The sequence below is a fragment of the Anabrus simplex genome, chromosome 7 (assembly GCF_040414725.1).
Source record: "Anabrus simplex isolate iqAnaSimp1 chromosome 7, ASM4041472v1, whole genome shotgun sequence".
NCBI classification, from domain to species: domain Eukaryota; kingdom Metazoa; phylum Arthropoda; class Insecta; order Orthoptera; family Tettigoniidae; genus Anabrus; species Anabrus simplex.
Window position 1 is genome coordinate 146521515 of NC_090271.1, and position 22170 is coordinate 146543684.

General features: G+C 38.9%; 1 protein-coding gene across 1 annotated transcript in view; it reads right to left on the reverse strand.

Moving 5' to 3' along the window:
- The window catches only part of TAF1B (TATA box-binding protein-associated factor RNA polymerase I subunit B), a 193794-nt gene that overhangs the window by 113520 nt on the left and 58104 nt on the right, over positions 1-22170 (reverse strand). Inside the window, exon 4 of the mRNA XM_067151370.2 lies at positions 542-683. Within this exon, the coding sequence (XP_067007471.1) occupies positions 542-683 (142 nt within the window). The remainder of the gene's footprint in view (positions 1-541; positions 684-22170) is intronic.

Consider the following 22170-nt stretch of genomic DNA (forward strand, 5'->3'; position numbering starts at 1 on the left):
TTCTTCTTATTGTTTCTGAATTTGGCCGCCTATGGACCGCACTGAACCTAAGGCTTTCTCCTCTTCTTCTTCTCTTCCTCCTCCCAGAACCTCTTCATCCTTTCACTTCTAATCTTCCTTTCTTTCTCAGATATGATCAATTTGGGTCTACATTTTGGTGGTTTCTCCCAGAATGTTTTGATGCTGTCTACTCGGCTTCTAAATTCTTTTCTGTTGTGAATCTTATCCATTGTAAGTCCACTTTCTATTGTATCTCTTTTTATCTCTTCCGCAAACTTCGTCGAAGCTTTCAGTCCAGTGATTTTCTTAGCCGTTTCTCATCCATTCTTTCTAGATGTCCATAGAATTTTAGCCTTCACTTTCGCATGGTGACCGATTTTTTCAATGTATTTGTAGAGATAATTTTTTTTCTATTTCTCCATTTCCCATCAGCATATTTTTCTGTGGTCCTAAAATTTTCCTTAAGATTCTCTTCTCCTTTTTGTCGAGTTCTAAAGGAATACTATTACAACATTATTAAACAAAACATGAATGCAATTACCTTGCTCTGTCGAAAGCGCTTCCTGGCAACAATTTCTTCGCTAAAGGATGTAGAGACAGAGTCTGCATCACTAAGAGATTGGTGTTTCTTCCTTTTCGACTTCCTGAGTTCAGCAGGTGTTCCATATACCAAGTTACGATCTCTGGAAAAATCATTCCATTATAGCAACAACAACAACAACAACAATAAAATAATAATAATAATAATAATAATAATAATAATAATAATAATAATAATAATAATAATAATAATAACAACAACAACAGCATACCTATAATTCAATCAGTCAACAAAATTAAACACAATGGTAACTATCATACTTGAAAGGAAACTCATTTTTTTTTGTTTTGCTAGTGGTTTAACTTCTCATCAACACTGGTGTGGTTTTGGCAATGGTGGGATGTAAGAGGGTTAGTATTGGGAAGGTTAAAATTTTGATGTAGCTTTTTGGCAGGTGTGAAAATGAAAAGCATAAAGCACGTTCTCAAGGCTTCAGACAGAGGAATCCAAACAACCCAGCTTGCACCTAAAACTGCTAGCCAACTGTTGTTTTATAAGAACTTCAGCAAATGATTAGCTAATATGAGGTTTTATTTTTTACCTATTAGTTTAACTTTGCACTAACATGGAAGGTTTTCAGAAATGCAAGAGTGGGAAAAGGGTAAAATTGTGAAGGAAGTTAATTAAGGCACAGAGCGCCCCACCATTTACTTTGTGTGAAAACAGGAAACCATCTTCAGGGTTACTTATGGCAGGTTTTGAACCCACCATCCCACCAATTCAACTTCACAACTATGTGACCTAAACCATACAGCCAACTCGCTCAGCAATTTAAGACATTCTCCAAATATTACTTCATTCTCATAGTATAGCATCCTGATTAACTATGTGTGACTTTCAGAATGGCTAACAGCAAGGACAGTCAACTTGTGTTTTCTAAGTTAGTAGTACAATGAGAAAAGCCAATGCAGTTGTGATCAACAGTATTTTAACAATCAATTTTATTGCAGTAAATGGCCATACAGGTATAAGATCATGTTACAGGGGGTAATAATGAGTATATTGCATTTGTATATTTAGTCCGTTTGATGTCTTACAGAAGTCTGTTAGTGAGGTTGCACCACATTACATGGTATCAGTTGCAATTTGACCCACATGGCTTGCACTTGCACTTGTCTTCTGGGTTATGGTATTTCTCTGTTGTGCATATTCGGTGGTGAAACCCATGACTGCTACTCGTCATGATGTGTCGTAGGTCTTATCTGGCTTCAAACCAGTCTCTGTAGATCATTGCATTTGTGGCGAAGAACTCCAGCCATATCTCTTGTTTCTTCTAGGATAGTTCTCTTACCAGATCTTTGTAGGCTTCAGTGGCTGGCAGGAGCAGGTCTAAGCGAAGTTCTTCTATGAAGAACCGATCCTTTGTTAGCACATAGGTGGGCATGAGGTTGAGTACTTTGATAGAACTCTATTCAGGAAGTAAGCTTTGACTTTTTCTATGTCTTCTATTTTTTCTCCTTTTTTAGGTTCTTCCATTTCACCTCTAATCCATACGTCATAATTGGTGCTATCTTTGATCTTCAAGCGGAATATGGTCATCGCCGTTTTTATACTATTGTCTGCCATCCTGACTGCTGCGGCATGTTCTCTGATGTGTAGGTCATATATGTCGCCTCGGTTTTGCAGCGAGACGCCTGGATATTTGAAGTTCCGATACATTTCACAGTGGATTTACTTTATACAGGATGTAGTCATTCACTGCCAGTCTTCTGCCCCTTCTAAACAGTTTTCTGATTTAGATTCAAATTTTTTTTTTGTTGTTTTTTTTCAGCCCACGCTACGAGTTTGTTGAAGACTTCTTGGGCATTTTAAAATTCCTGGGATTTGATTACCATGTCGTCTGCGTAGGTGTATATTTTGCCATTTTCTGTTGCTATTACTTCTGGTACTGCTGCAGTGGCTATTATGAAGAGCAGGGGGCTCAAAGGGTCACTTTGAAGGACACCCTTCATTTGTTCTATCATGCCTGTTCTTGAGACTCTGTCGTCTATTTCTATTTGGTTTTTCGACAGGATGCTTTGTCTGAGTCTGGTTTCTTGATTTCTTATTATTATCAAGTGCCTATTTAGAACATCGAACACCTTAGTGTAATCTATGAAGATACCAATATAGGTTCTTTTTTTGCTATTTGTTTAACGTCACACCGACACAGATAAATCTTATGGCGAAGATGAGACAGGAAAGGCCTAGGACTGGGAAGGAAGCAGCCGTGACCTTAATTAAGGTACAGCCCCTGCATTTGCCTGGTGTGAAAATGGAAAAACACGGAAAACCATCTTCAGGGCTGCCGACAGTGGGATTCAAACCCGCTATCTCCCGGATGCGAGCTCACAGCTGCGCGACCCTAACCGCATGGCCAACTTGCCTGGTACCAATATAGTTGGTCCGTTATTGGACATCAAACATTTTCCAGCTAACTCATTCCTGGTTGCCAGCGTTTCACTCCAGTGTGCTAATTTGTGCTCATCAGTTGGTAAATAGCACACCTACCAAGAGGCATAGCGAGTGCATACTTTGGAGGCCACTGCGTAGGCTACTTGGAGCCACCGACAGTGCCAATGCACTATGAGAGAATTTGTTTCATTTACAATGAGTAATGAGTAATTTACTCATTCAGGACAAATATTTCAAGTTCGTTACGGGAATCATTATCTACAGGGTGTATCCGTGATGATGTTACAAACTTTCAGGGATGATGAAGAGCTTAATAACTTTATTTTGAAGATTAATTAATTATTTTAATTAATCAATTAATTAATATTTATTTTGATCTTGCAGTATCGATAACTGTCAGAAGGAACTCCAAAGGAAGGAAATCTAAGTTTATTTTCAACAAATTAATTTAAACATTGTAAAAGTGAGATTTTCAAAATCAGAAAATTATTAATTTTCAGAATGTGTAATTAAGCAAGGATATTGATCAGCATTTTCAATAAATATTATTTTGTGTTGGAGTTATGTGTCATTTGCTGCATGGATTTCCTCATACACCCTAATGCCTAATTATGACTCTGATAACTGCCCTAAGATAAACTGCTCTGTACACATAAACGTTCCACACCTGGATACCTCATATCTACCAACTGAGTCCCTGGAAAAGGGGGCAATATATTACGATAGATTACTGCACTGATGCAGAGTCTAGGTGGAAGATTCTTCATTATATAGTAACTACTGCGATTAAATTTTCTTTCCCAATATTGAGACATCACAAGCATTGGATTAGTGACCATATATGGCAGCCAAGGGAAGAACAGCAGCAGCAGGAACAGCAGCAGGTCAAAGTAACAGACAGACTCATAGGGCGAAAAGCAGATGATCTGAACTGTGTCAAAGTAGTGTATAATTGTTATCAATATACAGTACCGGCCATAAGTATTTAGACAAACGATTAAATAGTTCTGGTCTTGTCGTTTATTAACATAATGCGTGCACTTGGAACAACACAAATAATTTGACTATTTCTATATCCAACCAAACCATCACATTCATACAAACATAATGTATAACACAAATAATTACACTATAGTACTGTAATACATGAAGACCATAAATATTTTGACACACATTACTAAGCAGAAAACCATTCCAGAAATTCATATATTGTATCTCTAGTATTTAGTTTGGTAGCCATTTGCTTGTACAACTGCTGCACATCGAGTTGGCATCGAGTCCACCAATTTCTCAAGGCATGAGGCAGAAATTTTGGAACATTCTTCATTCAAAGTTTTGAAATGTGTCTCCTTGTTGGAGTATGTTTTGCGTTTAACATGCCTTTTGAGTTCCTTCCATAGAGGAGTGGAAATGCTAAAGGATCTAAGTGCCGTTTTTAACTTTCGGGTTTTTTCACTGCTAACCCATCTATGTCTTTGCGCCAGTGCTGTGCTAAGGAATTTATGTCCCTCAGTTGTTCCTTGGAGTTGCTACAGTCCCTAACAGAATGCGCTAGTTCTATGTTCAGACAGGCCTGCTGTGCTAGTGGATCTATGTGCCACAGCCGCCTGCCACTAGCCAAGCAGTAGTTAGTAGTCAAGTGCATGCCATAACTTTCATCTCATGCTATTGTTTTGCTTACTGAAGCTTTTGCTTGTTATTGAAAATGATGGACGAGAATGATGATAATAATAGTAAGAATGCCAGTGCTTTTAGTAGTGTTGGAAGTATTGAGAAATTTACGTTCAGAACAAAACAGCAAAAAGCAAGATTAAGTGGAAAGTCCTACCCCACACAGAAGAAGCAGAACAGGTGGGAAATTGCTGCAAAACAACCGCCGCCTTTACAGGTAGGTTCTGTTGTTTTTTACAGTAGAAGTAAACTTATAATACTCAATATTGCTTTTTGTAAGCCTACGTTATTATCTAGTAATATAAAATTGCCGAAAAACAGTCTTAACTGTATCCTCTTCTACCTCAATGCGTAGGTCTACTTCTACCTATGTTTTAAGCCTACATTCCTTGCCTATACCTTACTTACAGTCGTTGTGTAGTAATTCTAGCAGGTTTATGTACATATTTTGTTTTTGTTTTCTTTTTAGGTATTCTGCAAGTGTAAGTACAGTTGCAGAGAGATTGTCAATGTGAAAACGCAGCTCTTTGAAGAATAGCACCAACTTGACCTGAGCCAACAAGGCAATTACCTGATAGGGCTTATAGATATTCTTCCTATTCAACGACGGCACCATCGGACCTATAATGAAGATGCAGAGAGTAGAAGACAGTCAACCATCAGCTACATACTTCCTGATGGGACAGGAGACCTCAAAAGAGTATGCAAAGCTACATTTTTAAATACCTTCGGGTATTTTCAAGTCAGTAGAACATTAATTTATATTGTCTGGGCACAGTTTTTCAGTTGCTGATCGCGATTTTGCTCTTATAGAGAAATGCAGCAAGACAGCCAAAATGCAAGCAATGGAAGATCTTGAAAATGTGATCAAGCAAGCTGGGCCTACAAACCCTTTCCGAGTGCTGAACATATATGACAGTTTCTTCGACTTTGAGAAAAAAGGCTTCTGAGAGAATTGATACAAAACAACTTCGTATCACTCAGGTTTCTTTGCTGAAAATAAGCAAACAACAGCCTGGTAGTGTGTCCTGCAAAACAACCTTTTCCGATCTGTGTGACTAGGAGAATTTTCATGTACTGAAGAAAGGCGAGACAATGAAATACATTGCAGCTGTGGAATTGGAAAAACTTCCAGCTACAGTTTCGTTGGCACCAAACAAGCAAAAAGATCTTTCCACCACTATTGATTACCTGGATGAAAAGAACAAGGACTTTTTCCAACAGCTGTTAGCTCAATAAAGACAATGCTGTCTCGTGGCAGTTAGATCTATTAGCTCTATCAAAAATTTTTGTACTTAGATCTTTCTGCTCAAAACGCCACAAAACTATTTTATTTTTGAAGATAATTTAAAAAACCTTTGTCAACATGTTTATAATCATGTAAAGAGTTAATTCATGTTTAATTACAAATAAATATTCATTTCTCACAAAGATGTGCTGTTTTTATTACTTCCTGAAAAATTTCAATTTTGGCACTTAGATCCTTTAGCATTTCCACTCTTCAGATGTTCAATTGGGTTTAGGTCAGGGTTTTGACTTGGCCAATCAATAATCCTGACTCTTTTCTTGCTAAGACATGTTTTGACAAACTTGGAGGTACATTTAGGATCATTGTCATGCTGGCAAAACCACCCACACTTACCGGGCGAGTTGGCCGTGCGCATAGAGGCGCGCGGCTGTGAGCTTGCATCCGGGAGATAGTAGGTTCGAATCCCACTATCGGCAGCCCTGAAAATGGTTTTCCGTGGTTTGCCATTTTCACACCAGGCAAATGCTGGGGCTGTACCTTAATTAAGGCCACGGCCGCTTCCTTCCAACTACTAGGCCTTTCCTGTCCCATCGTCGCAATAAGACCTATCTGTGTCGGCGCGACGTAAAGCCCCTAGCAAAAAACAAAACAAAAAAACCCTCCCACAAGGCATGTTTTGTTTAGCATATGGTACCACGTGTTGTTGAATGATCCTGCCGTATACAAGCTAATCCATGATGCCTTCAATTTCTACCAGTGGACAAACTCCAGTTCTAGAAAAGCAGCCCCCAGCCATTACATGAATATCATGTTTTACCGTGGGTTTCTGGTGCCGTATAGCATTGCATGTGTTAAATAGACGCCTGACAAAGGAATTTCCATCCAAGTTGAACATACTGAATTTACTCTCATCACTCAACAGTACTTTACTCCATTCCTTATTCGTCCAGGCACCATATTTCATAGCAAAGGCAAGTCGGGCCTTCCTGTTCTTTGCTGAAATCAAGGGTTTCTTGCTTGGTCGTCAGCCCATTAAACCTGGTGTTTGAGGTACCGTTTGATAGCAGTTAAGTCAAGTTTGATCTTATAATTGTCTTCTAAATTATTCCGCACAGCTACTGCCGTTGTATGAGAATCAGCAACGCATTGCCTTTGAATGAGAATGAGGGAGACCATATCTAGGCTGATTTAAAAGTGTTCTGCGATTGTTATAAACTCCGTTACAAACATTTACAATTTGTCTAGAAAGGACAAATTCTTTTGCAACTTGTGGTTGGCTATTGCCTCTCTTCAAAGCCGCAACCACTGTTTGCCTAAGATCTAATGAATACTCTTTCCTTTTCCCCATTATAATATCTGTTTGGATGAAAGAACTGGAAATCAGACGTAGGTAAAACATTGTTATAAGTAATAATAATAATGCTATTTGCTTTACATCCCACTAACTACTTTTACGGTCTTCGGAGACACAGAGGCGCTGGAATTTAGTCCCGCAGGAGTTCTTTTATGTGCCAGTAAATCTACTGACACGAGGCTGTCGTATTTGAGCGCCTTCAAATACCACCGGACTGAGCCAGGATCGAACCTGCCAAGTTGGGGTTAGAAGGCAGGCGCCTTAACCGTCTGAGCCACTCAGCCCGGCTGTTATAAGTAAAATACATATGTCAAAATACTTACGATCTCCACGAAAACAATTGGTCCCACTGTACTGCTAAGTTCGAAACATAAACAACACTGAACTCTCCGCTCAGACACAAGCAGATAAGTAATGAACAGGTCCCCTGTTTGTTTTGCATCATGGGTATTATTTACGCTATCTATGGTCAAAAAGTAAGAATGTCATAATATCTATGGCTAGTACTGTAAACAGAAATACCTGATTAGTGAAGAAACAAACTCATCATAATGGCATGCAGGATCTGTACCATCAAGTAAAGATATTATTTGGAATAATATGGAAATTCCTCTGTCCTATGGTTGCGATTTATAACTTGAGTCATACTTTACTACTGGTGAGGTTATATCATTATTCTGCTTGCCCTAAGATAGAGAATCACTGTGAGTACTTCCCACTCTACGAGTGTGTCAAATACCCCTTTTGCTAGTTCACAGTCTCATCAAAGTTGTTATAATTTTATGTCTACGTGCTATACTCTCTTAAAGGTTGACTAGCAATGTGACATAATTGAGAGTTCAAATTAATCCATAAGAGAATTCCTCCTTTTTTCACTAGTTGCCCTTCGAATCTTGGGTGAAGTTAAGGTTCTTGGTCCATATTATCATTACAGTTTCAGACCAGGAAGAAGTAACAACTAAAGTTTGAAGACATTTCAGTAATTTTAGCACTCAAAAGCAGAACATAGATGCTGAATAGCATGAGCTAGAGAAGAAATTGGGTACAAGAAGGATGATAATTTTCATGTAAAAAAAAAAGGATTCAATTCAAAATAACACTGTTCTAAACTGTGCTTTCTTAACATTAGAAAGATAAAATTAAATCAAACTAGACCTAGCTCAAAGAAAAGATTATAGGCAAATACGGAGAAGTATTTTTAGTCTTTGTCCATAACAGAGCATAGCCTAGTAGTCTATAACAACAACAAATACTGGTAGTCTTCATGCTGGTGGCTACAAGTCAGTCTCAGGCTGCTGTTATGAGAGCAAGCATAATTTCTGTCAAAGTACTCCAGACTTAGTTCTAGAGTATTACTTATATTTAATATTGTTACAGTGGATCAGTCTTATTAAACAGTGTGAAGTAAATTTCACTTTAGTGTATTGAAATGTTAACAATAGAAGAGAGGATTTTTATGTATGACATGTATGTAATAAGTTCATGCAGAGAGGTAAGTAGGGATTTTTAGAGAAATTTCCTGAACACTTAGTTCCACATAGGGATTTGTATTTATATAATTATTTCTCTAATACTACATGAATGTATGGTTACAAGATGAAAAAATTACAATAATTAATAATATATACAATATTGCCATTGATGCTTTCACTACTCGTACATATAGACATGATACTGTATAGGCTTTGGGGCTTATGCCGTGTCAAGGAAATAAGGTGAAATTCTTTAAGTTTTGCAGAGAACTGTGCATTGCGTCATCAGAAGAAAATCTCGACAATGACTTTCTGAAATTTAGAAGTTATAATAGAAGTGGAAATGGTACGTTTATTCGTCACCAGATGGCTCACCGGATGTGGACAGCACTAGCATTCGAAGCGAGAGCTAACCGAACCATCAGAATCAGTCTAAGAGGGTCACATAACATGTGTACGTAACATATGGCACTGACATGTGTATGACATCGACACAAGCCTGGAATGAAATGTCTGGCGATGAGGAACGTACGAATTTGGAAAACACCGAGACAAAATAACAATAGTGCAGGGACAGGGAAGAGAACTGACTACGTAAATCCTTAATGGCTGACAACTACCTATTACTTAATTGATAGCCAGTGTCCCTGTTGAAACTGTTAGGATTTCTACGTATTTCTACAGCTTCCCGTATAATCCTGGACCTGTAGTGTCTAGTGTGGGTAAGAGCTCAAGCATCTTGGAACATGACGACATGACCCGACGATAGAGCGCGCTCAGCTATTGCCAATTTGTCTGGCTGGTTGAGACAAATATTACGTTCATGTTCTTTAATACGGGTACCAATGGACCGGCATGTCTGGCCGAAGTATACCTTACCAAAAGTACAGGGAATTTTGTATACCCCAGGATGTAAAAGCAATATATAGGAAGAAAACATAAAGGTCCAATAATACTGCCTTGAGGAATTCCCCTCTTAATTATTACAGGGTCAGATAAAGCTTCGCCTACTCTAATTCTCTGAGATCTATTTTCAGGATTGGCACTATCTTGTAAGTCTAAATTTATTAACATCTTGGCAGTACTTGCTTCAGCTATCTTTTCAGACTTAAGGAATCTCATCATTATGTTTTTATAAGTTCTTCAAGTGATGTAAAAAGGTAAGTCAGCATAGGTTTCTTTCTGACTTTGAAATCTTCTGGAAAGGTTCAACAACTGACAAAATACTTCTAAAAGCAATTAATTTTGCCTTAAGAAAGGCTCTTCACAGCTTCTTGAAGGTATTGAAGGTTTTTGTTGTTTTTCTCAGTGTACTCTTTCAATAAATCAATGTGATCATACATTTTAAGAGCTTGATCAACACAGCACCCATTTTCCAACCATCTTATTGCAGTAAGCTTGTAAGGAAATGTGGTGCTTGTATTTATGTCTGTATATTTAGCATGTCGAGCAGGGCTATCTATCTTTTAAAAAGATTGTTCAGAGACATGAAGAAATGATAAAGGTCCCAGTCAATTTTGAAGTTTTCATGGCTCCATTCACTGTATGCAAACTGCATATGCCTATATCAAGAAAGATTTGCCCTCAAGGTTCAGCACTTGCAAATTATTTCTAAGTTTTAAAATAAAACTGAGGTTAACATTCGGCCCATCCACCGAAACTTCCAAAATATTTCCTAAAGGAGAGTCCATGTATAAACCCCTCTAATAAGTGATCCGCAGTTGCCCTGCCCAAAAAATACACCGTTCCAATACCTTGTTGCAACAGTTTGAAGACTTACATCCCAAAACCTTACACACAAGTCCATTTGTCCTCTTTGGACAAATGTGTTTAATGATTCATCAAAACAAACAAGACAGTCACAGCACTGTTGTAAGTCATTTTGGAAACTTTCTTTAAAATAAGGGGCTAATCCATGATTTATAACATAGGAAGCCATAGTCTTGCCCATAGTAAAGTTTGGAGAGATTTTACTGTTTGGGAACATTGTTTTGAATGCTGTGGATGTTTCATCACAAGAGTTGGCAGACATTTGACTGACACCCTGGAGAGCCCATATGACTTCAGCCCATGTAACATCATCTTCATTCACACTGAAAGTCTTTAAACTCCTCTGATTGTTTCTTTGTAGCTGTGGATGTAGTGCTAACTCTTGGCTGTGTATCTTCAAGTGGAGATAGAGTAGAGGTATTCTTTCCAAAGAAAGAAATTGTTGGCTTGGAAGACTTAGCTTTCATTTATTTTATATGAGTAAGTCCTTTAGCATGAGAAGTGACTGCATGTTTACCCGTATTAATAAGTTTGAATGATTTACAACACACTTTACAATATGCTGAAGTTGCATCATTTTCCAATGTGTCCGTCAGACCAACCACTCAGTTCGGGAAACAATTTACTGTCAAGCAAGAGTTTATTACATGTACACTGCTTGTTAGCCACTGTTATGAGTTTCAAGCAAGCATCCTAGAACTGAAATTTTAAAAAATACAAAAATGGTTGAAAGAAATGACACAAGGGCACAACAAAAATTGAGATTTGTTGTGCACTTGTTGTAAAGAAATGCCTGAAAAAGAAATACAACAATAACCTTTTTTTTTTCTCCAGATATGTACAGTGATGAACCTAACTGATCTATTTGGAGAAAATAGAAATACAAATAAAAATAAAAAACAAAAATAACATAAAATAAAATGTAATACAAGACTAACAGCATAAAAGGTTAACTTCCATCTACAAGCATCTTCCTGGGCTGTGGTCGCACGTGTTCCCCTATCTCACCCGGCCTAGTTCACTAATCTCTCGAGTATGCCAGGTCCCCCTCCACAGGAACACCTACGCTCGCCCCCTCCTTTCCCCTCCCACTGTTAGCCAGTGGTGGGGAAGTCCTCCTAACCAGCACAGAGTTGAGTGTTGTGATTCACATTTCATCTAACAGGATCATTCTACACCTAGTTCATGGTCCCTCTCCACTTGACACAATTGGGATTTTGCTTTAACTGCAGCTGTACATCTGTTCCTAATTCTACTCAAAAACTTGCATAAATTTCCAGCACACTTCCATTCTTTCACTAGCTACTTTAAAAGTTCATCCCCATTAAACAGTTGTGCTATCATGTTCAACTGCTGCTCAGTCATAAATATACGTCTTTCTTCACACGTTTCATTATATACTGTCAATAAATGAAAATCCTCTCTTTCATCACCACATAATATACACACCGTATTATCCTTTAACTTAGTTCAGCTCCTATTCATATATATATTCCTAATATCAACCATGTTAAACCTCTTCTCTCCACCCTGTTCACTTCTGCCACTTTCGTATTCAATACCTGATTTAAGCTCATAAATATCTTTAGGGTTGCTCTCTTTCTGCATTCGGCTACCAGTTCTTGTTCTGCAATATCTCTTGCTCTCTTTATCACATGTTTCCAACATACACCTCTCCCATTCTAAATCATAATAATCTCCCAAACCCAGACTATCTAAAGCATTATTCACCGTATCTACCCAGTAATCACCATAATAACTCCTTTTTTTGATACTGGTAAGCTGACTGCAGAAATATGCCCCCTTCATCTTTTCTCAATCTTTACCAGTAACTAAGCACCCTTTTTAAAAGGTCAATCTTGATATACTCTTTACACATAACACTTGCTCCTGCGCTCGCGGCACACAACGGCAACCCCATAACAATCTTGCTGAACTTACTCCCTATCTGTTCTATTATCCTGCACTCTTTCTCAACTCCCCAAATATCAGAAGCGTACAGCATTCTACTCTTCACCACTGCATTAAACACCATTCTTCGTATATTGTGCCGCACCTCATTACCTTCATGTCTTACTTTCTGATATTGCATTCTTTAGGATGTCATAGATCAGTCAGTTGTGACTGGTTAGTATTCTCTATACCTAACTTGTAGTTCATCTCGATTAGACAGATGGCACCTCATGTAACGGAGGATTGTCAAAGCATTTCTTTCTAACTTATCTTTGATTCCGTATGATCTCTGATCTGGTGACAATACTGGGTTTGATGAAAAAGATGGAGACGTTAGTCTACGAGATGATTCTCATCTCATTTAATTGGTACTTTAAAAGATTCATGCTGTACCTTGCATGGCTTTCTCAGTTCAGAGTCAATGAACATGATTACTTAGAATCAACCCGATTGACTCCTTCAATCTCCAGGGAGTTATCCTATTTATCCTTCCTTGGCTTGCCATAGTTATGTTGGTTTTGTTTACTGAGAGATCCCTGTTCTGTGTATTATTCTTTTATTTATTTGCTGCAGACTTATTTCAGTGTCCTCCCTTTTTCTTCACGTCTGCTTATAATGCTATCGTTCCTACGTTGGGCGAAAGGTAGCACTGATCCGATTGTTTCATGTGTGTGTGTGTGATGAGTTTGTTTGTGGGTTTGTGGGTTTAATTCTCTTCGGCTTCGACATCTGGTTTGAGCTTATGTTCTATAATATGGTTTAACACTGATGCTGTACAATTCATTTTCGTCTTGATATGCAATATGAATGTGTCATGCGGCGTGTAAGTTAATTTTGGTTATGGGGTTGACTGGGTGAGCCTGGCCTATTTTGCGGCGACCCAGGTATCTGATCTGTGCTCTCAGATCAAGCTCATGAGCCATCGATTGATTCTTGTCATGCTGATACGATTCTTATTGTAACGTGTCTTGATGCTATATTTTTTAATCATTCCACTTTGCATATTTGGTCTCTGAGTGTGGGTGTGTATGTGTGGGTGTTGTATGATTATCGGACCTTTGTTATTATTCAGTATCTTATGGATATTTGCTTTTAACATTATTATTATTTTATCTCACTTTTGTTCACGGCATGCTCAGCCGATTTACTTGCTTATTTTGGGATTTTATTCTCAATTTTACTTGTTTCATTTGACTCGTGTTTGTTTCCGTAACTTCGGCAACTCCTTTTAACCTCCTTGTGTTCCATGTCTGTTTTCTTTTCTGCCAAGTGTTGCTTCAATGGCGTTTTTGATTTCTGGGGATACAGTCTCTATGGAGATTGTTGGGAGGCATGTTTTCTTTTTAAAATTAACATAACCTTCACTTTATATGGGGAGCCACAATGATATGTTCTGATATAGATGTTGATTCCCATAGGGAATCTGAAATATTTGTCCTGAATGAGCAAATTTATAATACCAATATAAATGGTCCGTTATTGGACATTATAAATTTTCCAGCTAGCTCATTCTTGGTTGCCAGCGTTTCGCCCTCATGTGCTAGGGTGGGCTCATCAGTTGGTACCTAGCACACCTACCAATACGCTGGCTAGTGCATACCGTGGAGGCCACTGCGTAGGCTAACTGGAGCCACCGGCAGTGCCAATGCACTAAGAGACTTTGTCTCGTCACTAAAAATTGATGCCTGCTTGGCCATCAGATGATACAGATGTTGATTCCCATAGGGAATCTGAAATATTTGTCCTGAATGAGCAAATTTATAATACCAATATAAATCGTCCGTTATTGGACATTATAAATTTTCCAGCTAGCTCATTCTTGGTTGCCAGCGTTTCGCCCTCGTGTGCTAGGGTGGGCTCATCAGTTGGTACCTAGCACACCTACCAATACGCTGGCTAGTGCATACCGTGGAGGCCACTGCGTAGGCTAACTGGAGCCACCGGCAGTGCCAATGCACTAAGAGACTTTGTCTCGTCACTAAAAATTGATGCCTGCTTGGCCATCAGATGATATAGATGTTGATTCCCATAGGGAATCTGAAATATTTGTCCTGAATGAGCAAATTTATAATACCAATATAAATGGTCCGTTATTGGACATTATAAATTTTCCAGCTAGCTCATTCTTGGTTGCCAGCGTTTCGCCCTCGTGTGCTAGGGTGGGCTCATCAGTTGGTACCTAGCACACCTACCAATACGCTGGCTAGTGCATACCGTGGAGGCCACTGCGTAGGCTAACTGGAGCCACCGGCAGTGCCAATGCACTAAGAGACTTTGTCTCGTCACTAAAAATTGATGCCTGCTTGGCCATCAGATTATATAGATGTTGATTCCCATAGGGAATCTGAAATATTTGTCCTGAATGAGCAAATTTATAATACCAATATAAATGGTCCGTTATTGGACATTATAAATTTTCCAGCTAGCTCATTCTTGGTTGCCAGCGTTTCGCCCTCGTGTGCTAGGGTGGGCTCATCAGTTGGTACCTAGCACACCTAGGTGACAAGACAAAGTCTCTTAGTGCATTGGCACTGCCGGTGGCTCCAGTTAGCCTACGCAGTGGCCTCCACGGTATGCACTAGCCAGCGTATTGGTAGGTGTGCTAGGTACCAACTGATGAGCCCACCCTAGCACACGAGGGCGAAACGCTGGCAACCAAGAATGAGCTAGCTGGAAAATTTATAATGTCCAATAACGGACCATTTATATTGGTATTATAAATTTGCTCATTCAGGACAAATATTTCAGATTCCCTATGGGAATCAACATCTATATCATCTGATGGCCAAGCAGGCATCAATTTTTAGTGACGAGACAAAGTCTCTTAGTGCATTGGCACTGCCGGTGGCTCCAGTTAGCCTACGCAGTGGCCTCCACGGTATGCACTAGCCAGCGTATTGGTAGGTGTGCTAGGTACCAACTGATGAGCCCACCCTAGCACACGAGGGCGAAACGCTGGCAACCAAGAATGAGCTAGCTGGAAAATTTATAATGTCCAATAACGGACCATTTATATTGGTATTATGATATGTTCTTGCGTGGAAACTGCTACTTTCACCTCTTTATGACGTCTGGTTTGTAAGAAATAAATACTCTGAACCAAATTTTAACATACAGCGGACCGGGTGATCATCACACTGCTGAACCCCTGTTCCCAGCCATATTCTGTGTAACGTATTGCTACAGTGCATGTACATAAACAAATGAGTTGAACTTCACTAACCTTGTACTGATTATGGTGAAATTTACAGGAGACCTTTGGTAACAGTCCTAATAACGTTTCCTGGTGTGGTATCTGCACAAATATATTTCTACTCACTGTATATGGTGGTTTAAATGAGGGGATCAGTTGACCAGTAGTCATTCCAATAAGACTTTTTTACCTGTCCCATCAATATAAACAAAGCAAAAAATCATCTTGTTGTATCGTTACATCAGGCCACTTCAAGTTGTTAGGAGACTTTTTTTGTGTGATGAAGCAGTTTGCTCATGATACAATTTCGTATGCTCGGCAACAAGTTCCAAGAAATCGTCACAAAAAGTAAGCCCTACTACTCAATATTTTGAGGTTCATCAAGTCTTACCGTTTTGCCAGGAACTCCTGGGAAATCCTCTAAAGTTGGTGAACTATTATTTTCTACCCATTCATCAGAACAGACATATACCTCCATTTACACTCACAATATCACTTTCAGCCTTGTTCTCGACCACTTCGTCACGTTGTTTTGGAGGGCGTACATCATCAAAAACCGAAACACTTTTGTTAGAATAGCTTTCAACATCGAACTCGCAATCGTCAACATCACTGGGGCAATCCGGTTTCATATCCGGATGTAATTCATTACAAATCTCATCTGCATCTAAGCTTGTGTTCAGTCTGGGAAGCGCCATCTTACCCACCACATGGCTCCTTGAACGATGTAAACATGAGGTCGGAAAACTTAGCAAATGAATCATGAAACAGAAGAAGAACATAACGCGAAGCTATCATGGAATAACACAAAAGCTTCAACACCGAGATTCTAGTAACCTTATCCGCCAGCTAGTTTCAGAAGTTTCAACAGATGTCACCGAACATACGAGTCTCGTGAAGACGAGTTAACTCGTCTCCCGTCCGCAACGCTCGGCCAACCAAACATGAGTTAACTCGTCTCCCATCCGCAATGTGTTAATTACCACTGTCTGGTAATGACTGAATGTAGTTGTATCACATTACCTGATACCTCTGTTGTGACAATGTAAAATTTCATGAGATCCAGTTTGATGAGTCAAACAACTAGATTGTGATTGATATATCTTCACGAACTATGTATGTGAGTATTCGACTCCCTGTATTTCCCCATTTTGCTTGTTCTATGCCCATATTTTAATTTTTGCTTGCTAAGCTTAATTTAATAAACCTTACTCATTTTAATTAACATCTGCTATGTGTTATTATCTCTCTGCATTGGGTACATGCCTTTTATACTTTTTTCTCTAGTCTAAGAGGCCCGGATTCAGCTCCTAGCAGTTTCTAGCCAGTTTCGACCGATCCACAGTAATAGGTAGGTAGGTGGTGTAATATCATAATCTATACTCCAAAATTTATTTTCCAATATCCTAATACTGAGAGTGCTGCTTGGCTTTTAAATTTTGATTGCCTAATTTGTTCAACCCAATATTACTATTTCTGCTTATCACCTCTTTCTTACAAACCATCACCTTTATCTTGCTACTGTTGATCTTCAATGACCATTTCTTCGCAAAACTGCAAACCTTGTTCAAGCTCTTTCGCAGGCCCCCAGCTGTCAATGTCAACAATAATACATCATCAGCAAAAAATCAACCCTGGAATTTCTTATACCCCTACAAATTGACAGGCCCAATTTCCCTCCCCATGGCCACCTAATAAGTCGTTAATAAACAAGAGGAAAATAACTGGCGACAATTTACCCCCCCACGTTTCAGTCCAACTTTTGATTCAATCAATCTACTAACCACCCCCATCCTCCACCCTAATGCTACAATAAAATTCTTCATATATGCTTTTAATCGCTCTTTTCATTTCCTCCCCAACCCCTACATTCCCCAATCTTTCAAACAAGGCCTCCCTGGCTCATTGTATCGAACACCTTCTGAAAGTCTATAGCTGCTAAAAACACTTTGGTAACTTCTTTGTCATGTATTTATCTATTATTGTTCTAACAATCATTAAATTACCCGACATCATCCTCCCTTTTCTAAAGCCACTCTGGAATATCTATAAAATAGAATAGTCTTCCGCCCACTTCCTCAGCCTATTAGCAAAAATACCTGTGTACACCTTGCTCAGGGAGTCCAGCAAGGTTATGCCTCTCTAGTTGCTGGGGTTGCCTCCTCTCCTTTGTTTTTATAAATAGGACATATGAAGTCAATTAAACTTTATTATTTATTTGACTTCATTGTACATTTCAATACGGACCAAAATATGATAATTATAACATGTAAGGACATATGATTCCCTTCTGCAATTCTTTCAGGAATTTTGCCCCTTCAAATACCTTGTTTAGAAATGTAACGAAACTCTCCCTGATCTGACCATGTTTTGCTACTTCCTTCCAATAAACATTTGTTACCCATTTTCCTCTCCCACTGTCCTGTTCTTTAATTTACTTATCACTTCCCCTACCACTTTGATCATCTGTTATTTTTTATCCAATTCATGAGTACCCATCTCTAACCCCCTTTCAACCTCATAGCCTCCTCCTGCCCTTACCCACATTTCCTTCTCTCCTAATAGTTTATGTAAATACTTCACCCATGTTCCACACTCAGTTTTTGGCTTTGAAGCTCTACTTGCACCCCTGTTAATTTTATTAATTCTCACCCACACATTTTCTCCTTCCCTGTTTTTACATTCCCTGTTTATCATTTCCGTTTGGACCTTCTGCCATGTCCTTTTTCTCTCTACTAGCATTTTCTTAAATTATTTTCTCAACCTGCAAAACTGCTCCCTTAAACACCTCCCTCCAGGATTTCTGTACCCACCTAGAGCTCTCATCACTAACTTCCTCTTCTCCTTACACTCTTCATCGTACTAACCCTCTCCTTCTCTAATCGCATTCCTGCATGCTTTTTCCACCGCCACTCTCTCAATAGGATATTCCAGTAACTCTAAAAAACCATCAATATTATTACCCTCAAATGCTACATCGATCCCTATCCTAATAATCTGAAATTCTGCATCTTCAATGTAGTTATTTAACTTCGACTTGCCCTCCTCTGTTCATAAATACTTGGAAACCCTACGACCTTTTCCTTCCCCCACTCTTCCTAATTCCCTCTCCTCCACCATCCCACTCCTATTCACGATTACATACACAGGGAACTGGTGTGATTCCACTCAATCAACAACCTCGATCATGCTTATTCTATTTAATATATCTTCTGAACTAATTACCGAATCAATAACACTTCCCCCCCTCATTCATAATATATGTCATTTTTCCTTCCCTATCACCCTTCCACCACCCGTTCAGAATATACAAGTTGCTCACCCCCACATAATTCTAGCAACTTCTACCCGTAGCCGTTCCTCCCTTTATCTTTACTTCTACTTCCCATCTTTAATCCCGGTCTCTCTTTACTATACACTGGGCTGAAGCTCCCTATTCTCGCATTCCAAACCCCTAACAAAATTAATCCATCCTCTTTGTACTTCCCGCTAATCATATTTATTTCCTCCATCAATCCTTAAAAAAGTAATCATTCACATATATCGAGCCCCTCGCAGGATTGTATATGAAACCCAAACACACCTGCTTCATCTCTCCTCCCGCCAACTTAAACCTACCACACATTATCTCTTCCATTTCATTCTCTATTTCTACAATTAGATTACTTAACTCTTCTTTAATTAATAACGATATACCCCCAGGATTCCTTCCCCTCCTTCCCTGCTTCTTCCACGTTTTGTTATTCCTTACCATGAATCGTTTCCATGTTAAATTTTTCCCTTCTTCGAGCCATGTCTCTACGAGGGCCACTATGTCGAAACTCTCCACCATCTTACCTACTTCTACATTACCCAGCTTACTTACTACCCCTTCAATATTTACAAAGCCTATCTTCCACCTCTTTCTTAGGCAATTTTTGTTCGTGCATGCGTAAAATGAACTATTTTTTAACATGCACTGAATGGGAGATTGGGTCATTGCCCAAACCAGCCTGCTACGATTCCGAAAATATGCGAAGGCTTATTGCGCCGAACAGAACATCCGTTTCAAATTCGTGTTCCAAAACTGTCATCTGCGGTCTGATAAACGTGCTGTACTGGCTAATGAAATTAGTATCCTATCTCGTAATATTTAGTGTGGTGTCGTTAAAAGTAAATCTGCCGTGTGTGTGTGCGGATATATAGAATCCCTATGATTAGTCGCGTAAGGTATATCAGACAGGTATGATTAACCTGTAGGCTACGCACGTACAATGAATTCTGTGAGTAATATTCTAAGTAGACCTTTTCCTCAACTGTCCCTAACGGAAAAGACTGAGATAAAGACACTCGGTCGACCAACACCTCATTTACAACTAGAACAAGTCGGACAATATAAAGGACGCGAATATCGACGTAGATTCCAGCCAGAGGTGTATACAGAATATGAATGGTTGTGTGGCTGTGATTCAAGGAACGCGTTTTTCTGGTTTCCGTGCATGTTATTCGGACATGACCTGCCGTGGACAAAAACCGGAGTAACAGATCTCAAACACTTGAAAGAAAAAATTAAATAAAAACCACGAAAGTTCCTCCCAACATACCAATTCATGCACGGAATTAGCTGTGCTAGGGAAAGTTAATATAGTGACTCAACTGGATTATGCTTATCGCCAATCCATTAACAAACGCAACGACCAAGTTAGGAAAAATAGGCACATATTATGCAGAATTATTCAGTGCATAAAATTCTGTGGGATATTTGAAGTGGCACTCTGTGGCCACAATGAGACAGAAAATTCTCTAAATCCTGGAATTTTCAAATGTCTCATTAATTTTACAGCTGAAATAAACATTGCTATGAAAGAACACCTGGCCAAAGCTTCTGTATTTAAAGGTACGTCAAAGACCATTCAGAACGAGCTTCTCGACTGTATGTTGAATGTATGTAGGGAACAAATTTCCTCAGAAATTCGGGAATCCCAATTTGTTGCAATAGAAGTAGATGAAACAAAGGATGTTTCAAACAAATACCGATTGGAAATTGTTTTTAGAACATCTTAAAGGTACAGCAACACACTTCAAGAAAATATGGACAGACCTATACATTGCATGCATAAAACAAGGAAAAATACCTCATAACTGGAGACTTTCTACTCTTAAAATTTTGTACAAAGGGAAAGGAGACATTAGGGATCCAAACGCATATCATGGAATAGCTCTCGAATGTACTGCCCTAAAAATATTGACAAGCCTTATAACAAAACGTCTATACAGCTTGGTTGAAGGATCAATACCGGAAGAGCAATTTGGATTCATGAAGGGTAAATCCACTCTCCAAGCAGTAAAATGTTTACAAGGGGATATAGAAGATGCATTAAAATTGCACAGAGGTAAACTACACACTGTCTTTATAGACTACACTAAGGCCTTCGACCTCGTAAATAGAAATATAGCAATCGATAAACTGGAAAAACTCATTGGGAAAAATTACATCACAAGGATTTTAAGGAACATTCTGAACAAAAATTTCATACAAATAGATGACAATGTTGATATATCAAATCCAATAGAACAAACAAACGGAGTTTTACAAGGTGATCCACTTAGCCCGCTCCTATTTAACATAGTAACTGCGGACATAACTCAGAGCATTAGAATTGAAAAGGTCAAATTGTACGCATACGTGGACGACATGGTGCTTGTATCCACTGAGTTAACGAATCTCCAAGAGGCTTTCAACAAACATAGAGTATGGGCAACCGAGAACAAACTTCAATTAAATGAAAACAAAACTGTGTCAATGACTTTCGAAATGGAGGCAAACCGGCAGCTAACGATGTTATAATCTATAAAAGAGACACACTATCATCCATCGTAACACATTACAAATATTTGGGAATCACATTACAGACTCACGGAAATGTATAAAGTATCCATGTTCGGGAGAGATTTATCGCCGCTTTATCAACTATGAACAGTATACCGAATTTACGGAAGTTATAATTAAATACTGCGTTAAAAATTTTAAAGTTAAAAATCACCCCAATAGTGACAATCTGGGACCAACTAAGGAAGAAGAACCTCAAGGAAATCGAAAAATTAAAAGCAAGATTCCTGAAAAAGGCCTTGTATAATTCAAAGTATACATCCTCACGTCTGGCGTATGTTCTCGCCAGAGAATCCTTCTACAATGAGGATTTGAAATACGACCTATGCCTGCCATCAACAGAAGCATACCAGAGTCTACTCCAAGAACTGCAAGGAAAAAGAGAAGAAATATTTCCTGAATTTTACGCTACAGATGCTATGGTCAACAGAGAATGGAAAAAAGCCAATTATACATTGAGGCACATCATGACCCGTTTTGCTGTTCATGGTTTTCACCACCGTATCTGCACGAGAGACATCTACCACCAACCGGATGAACTATACGTATGCAAAATTTGTAATAACCCATGTGACAGATATCACGTAATGACATGCAAGCACAGAGAAATATCTCTGACAAAATTCTGTGAAAATGCTTATGAG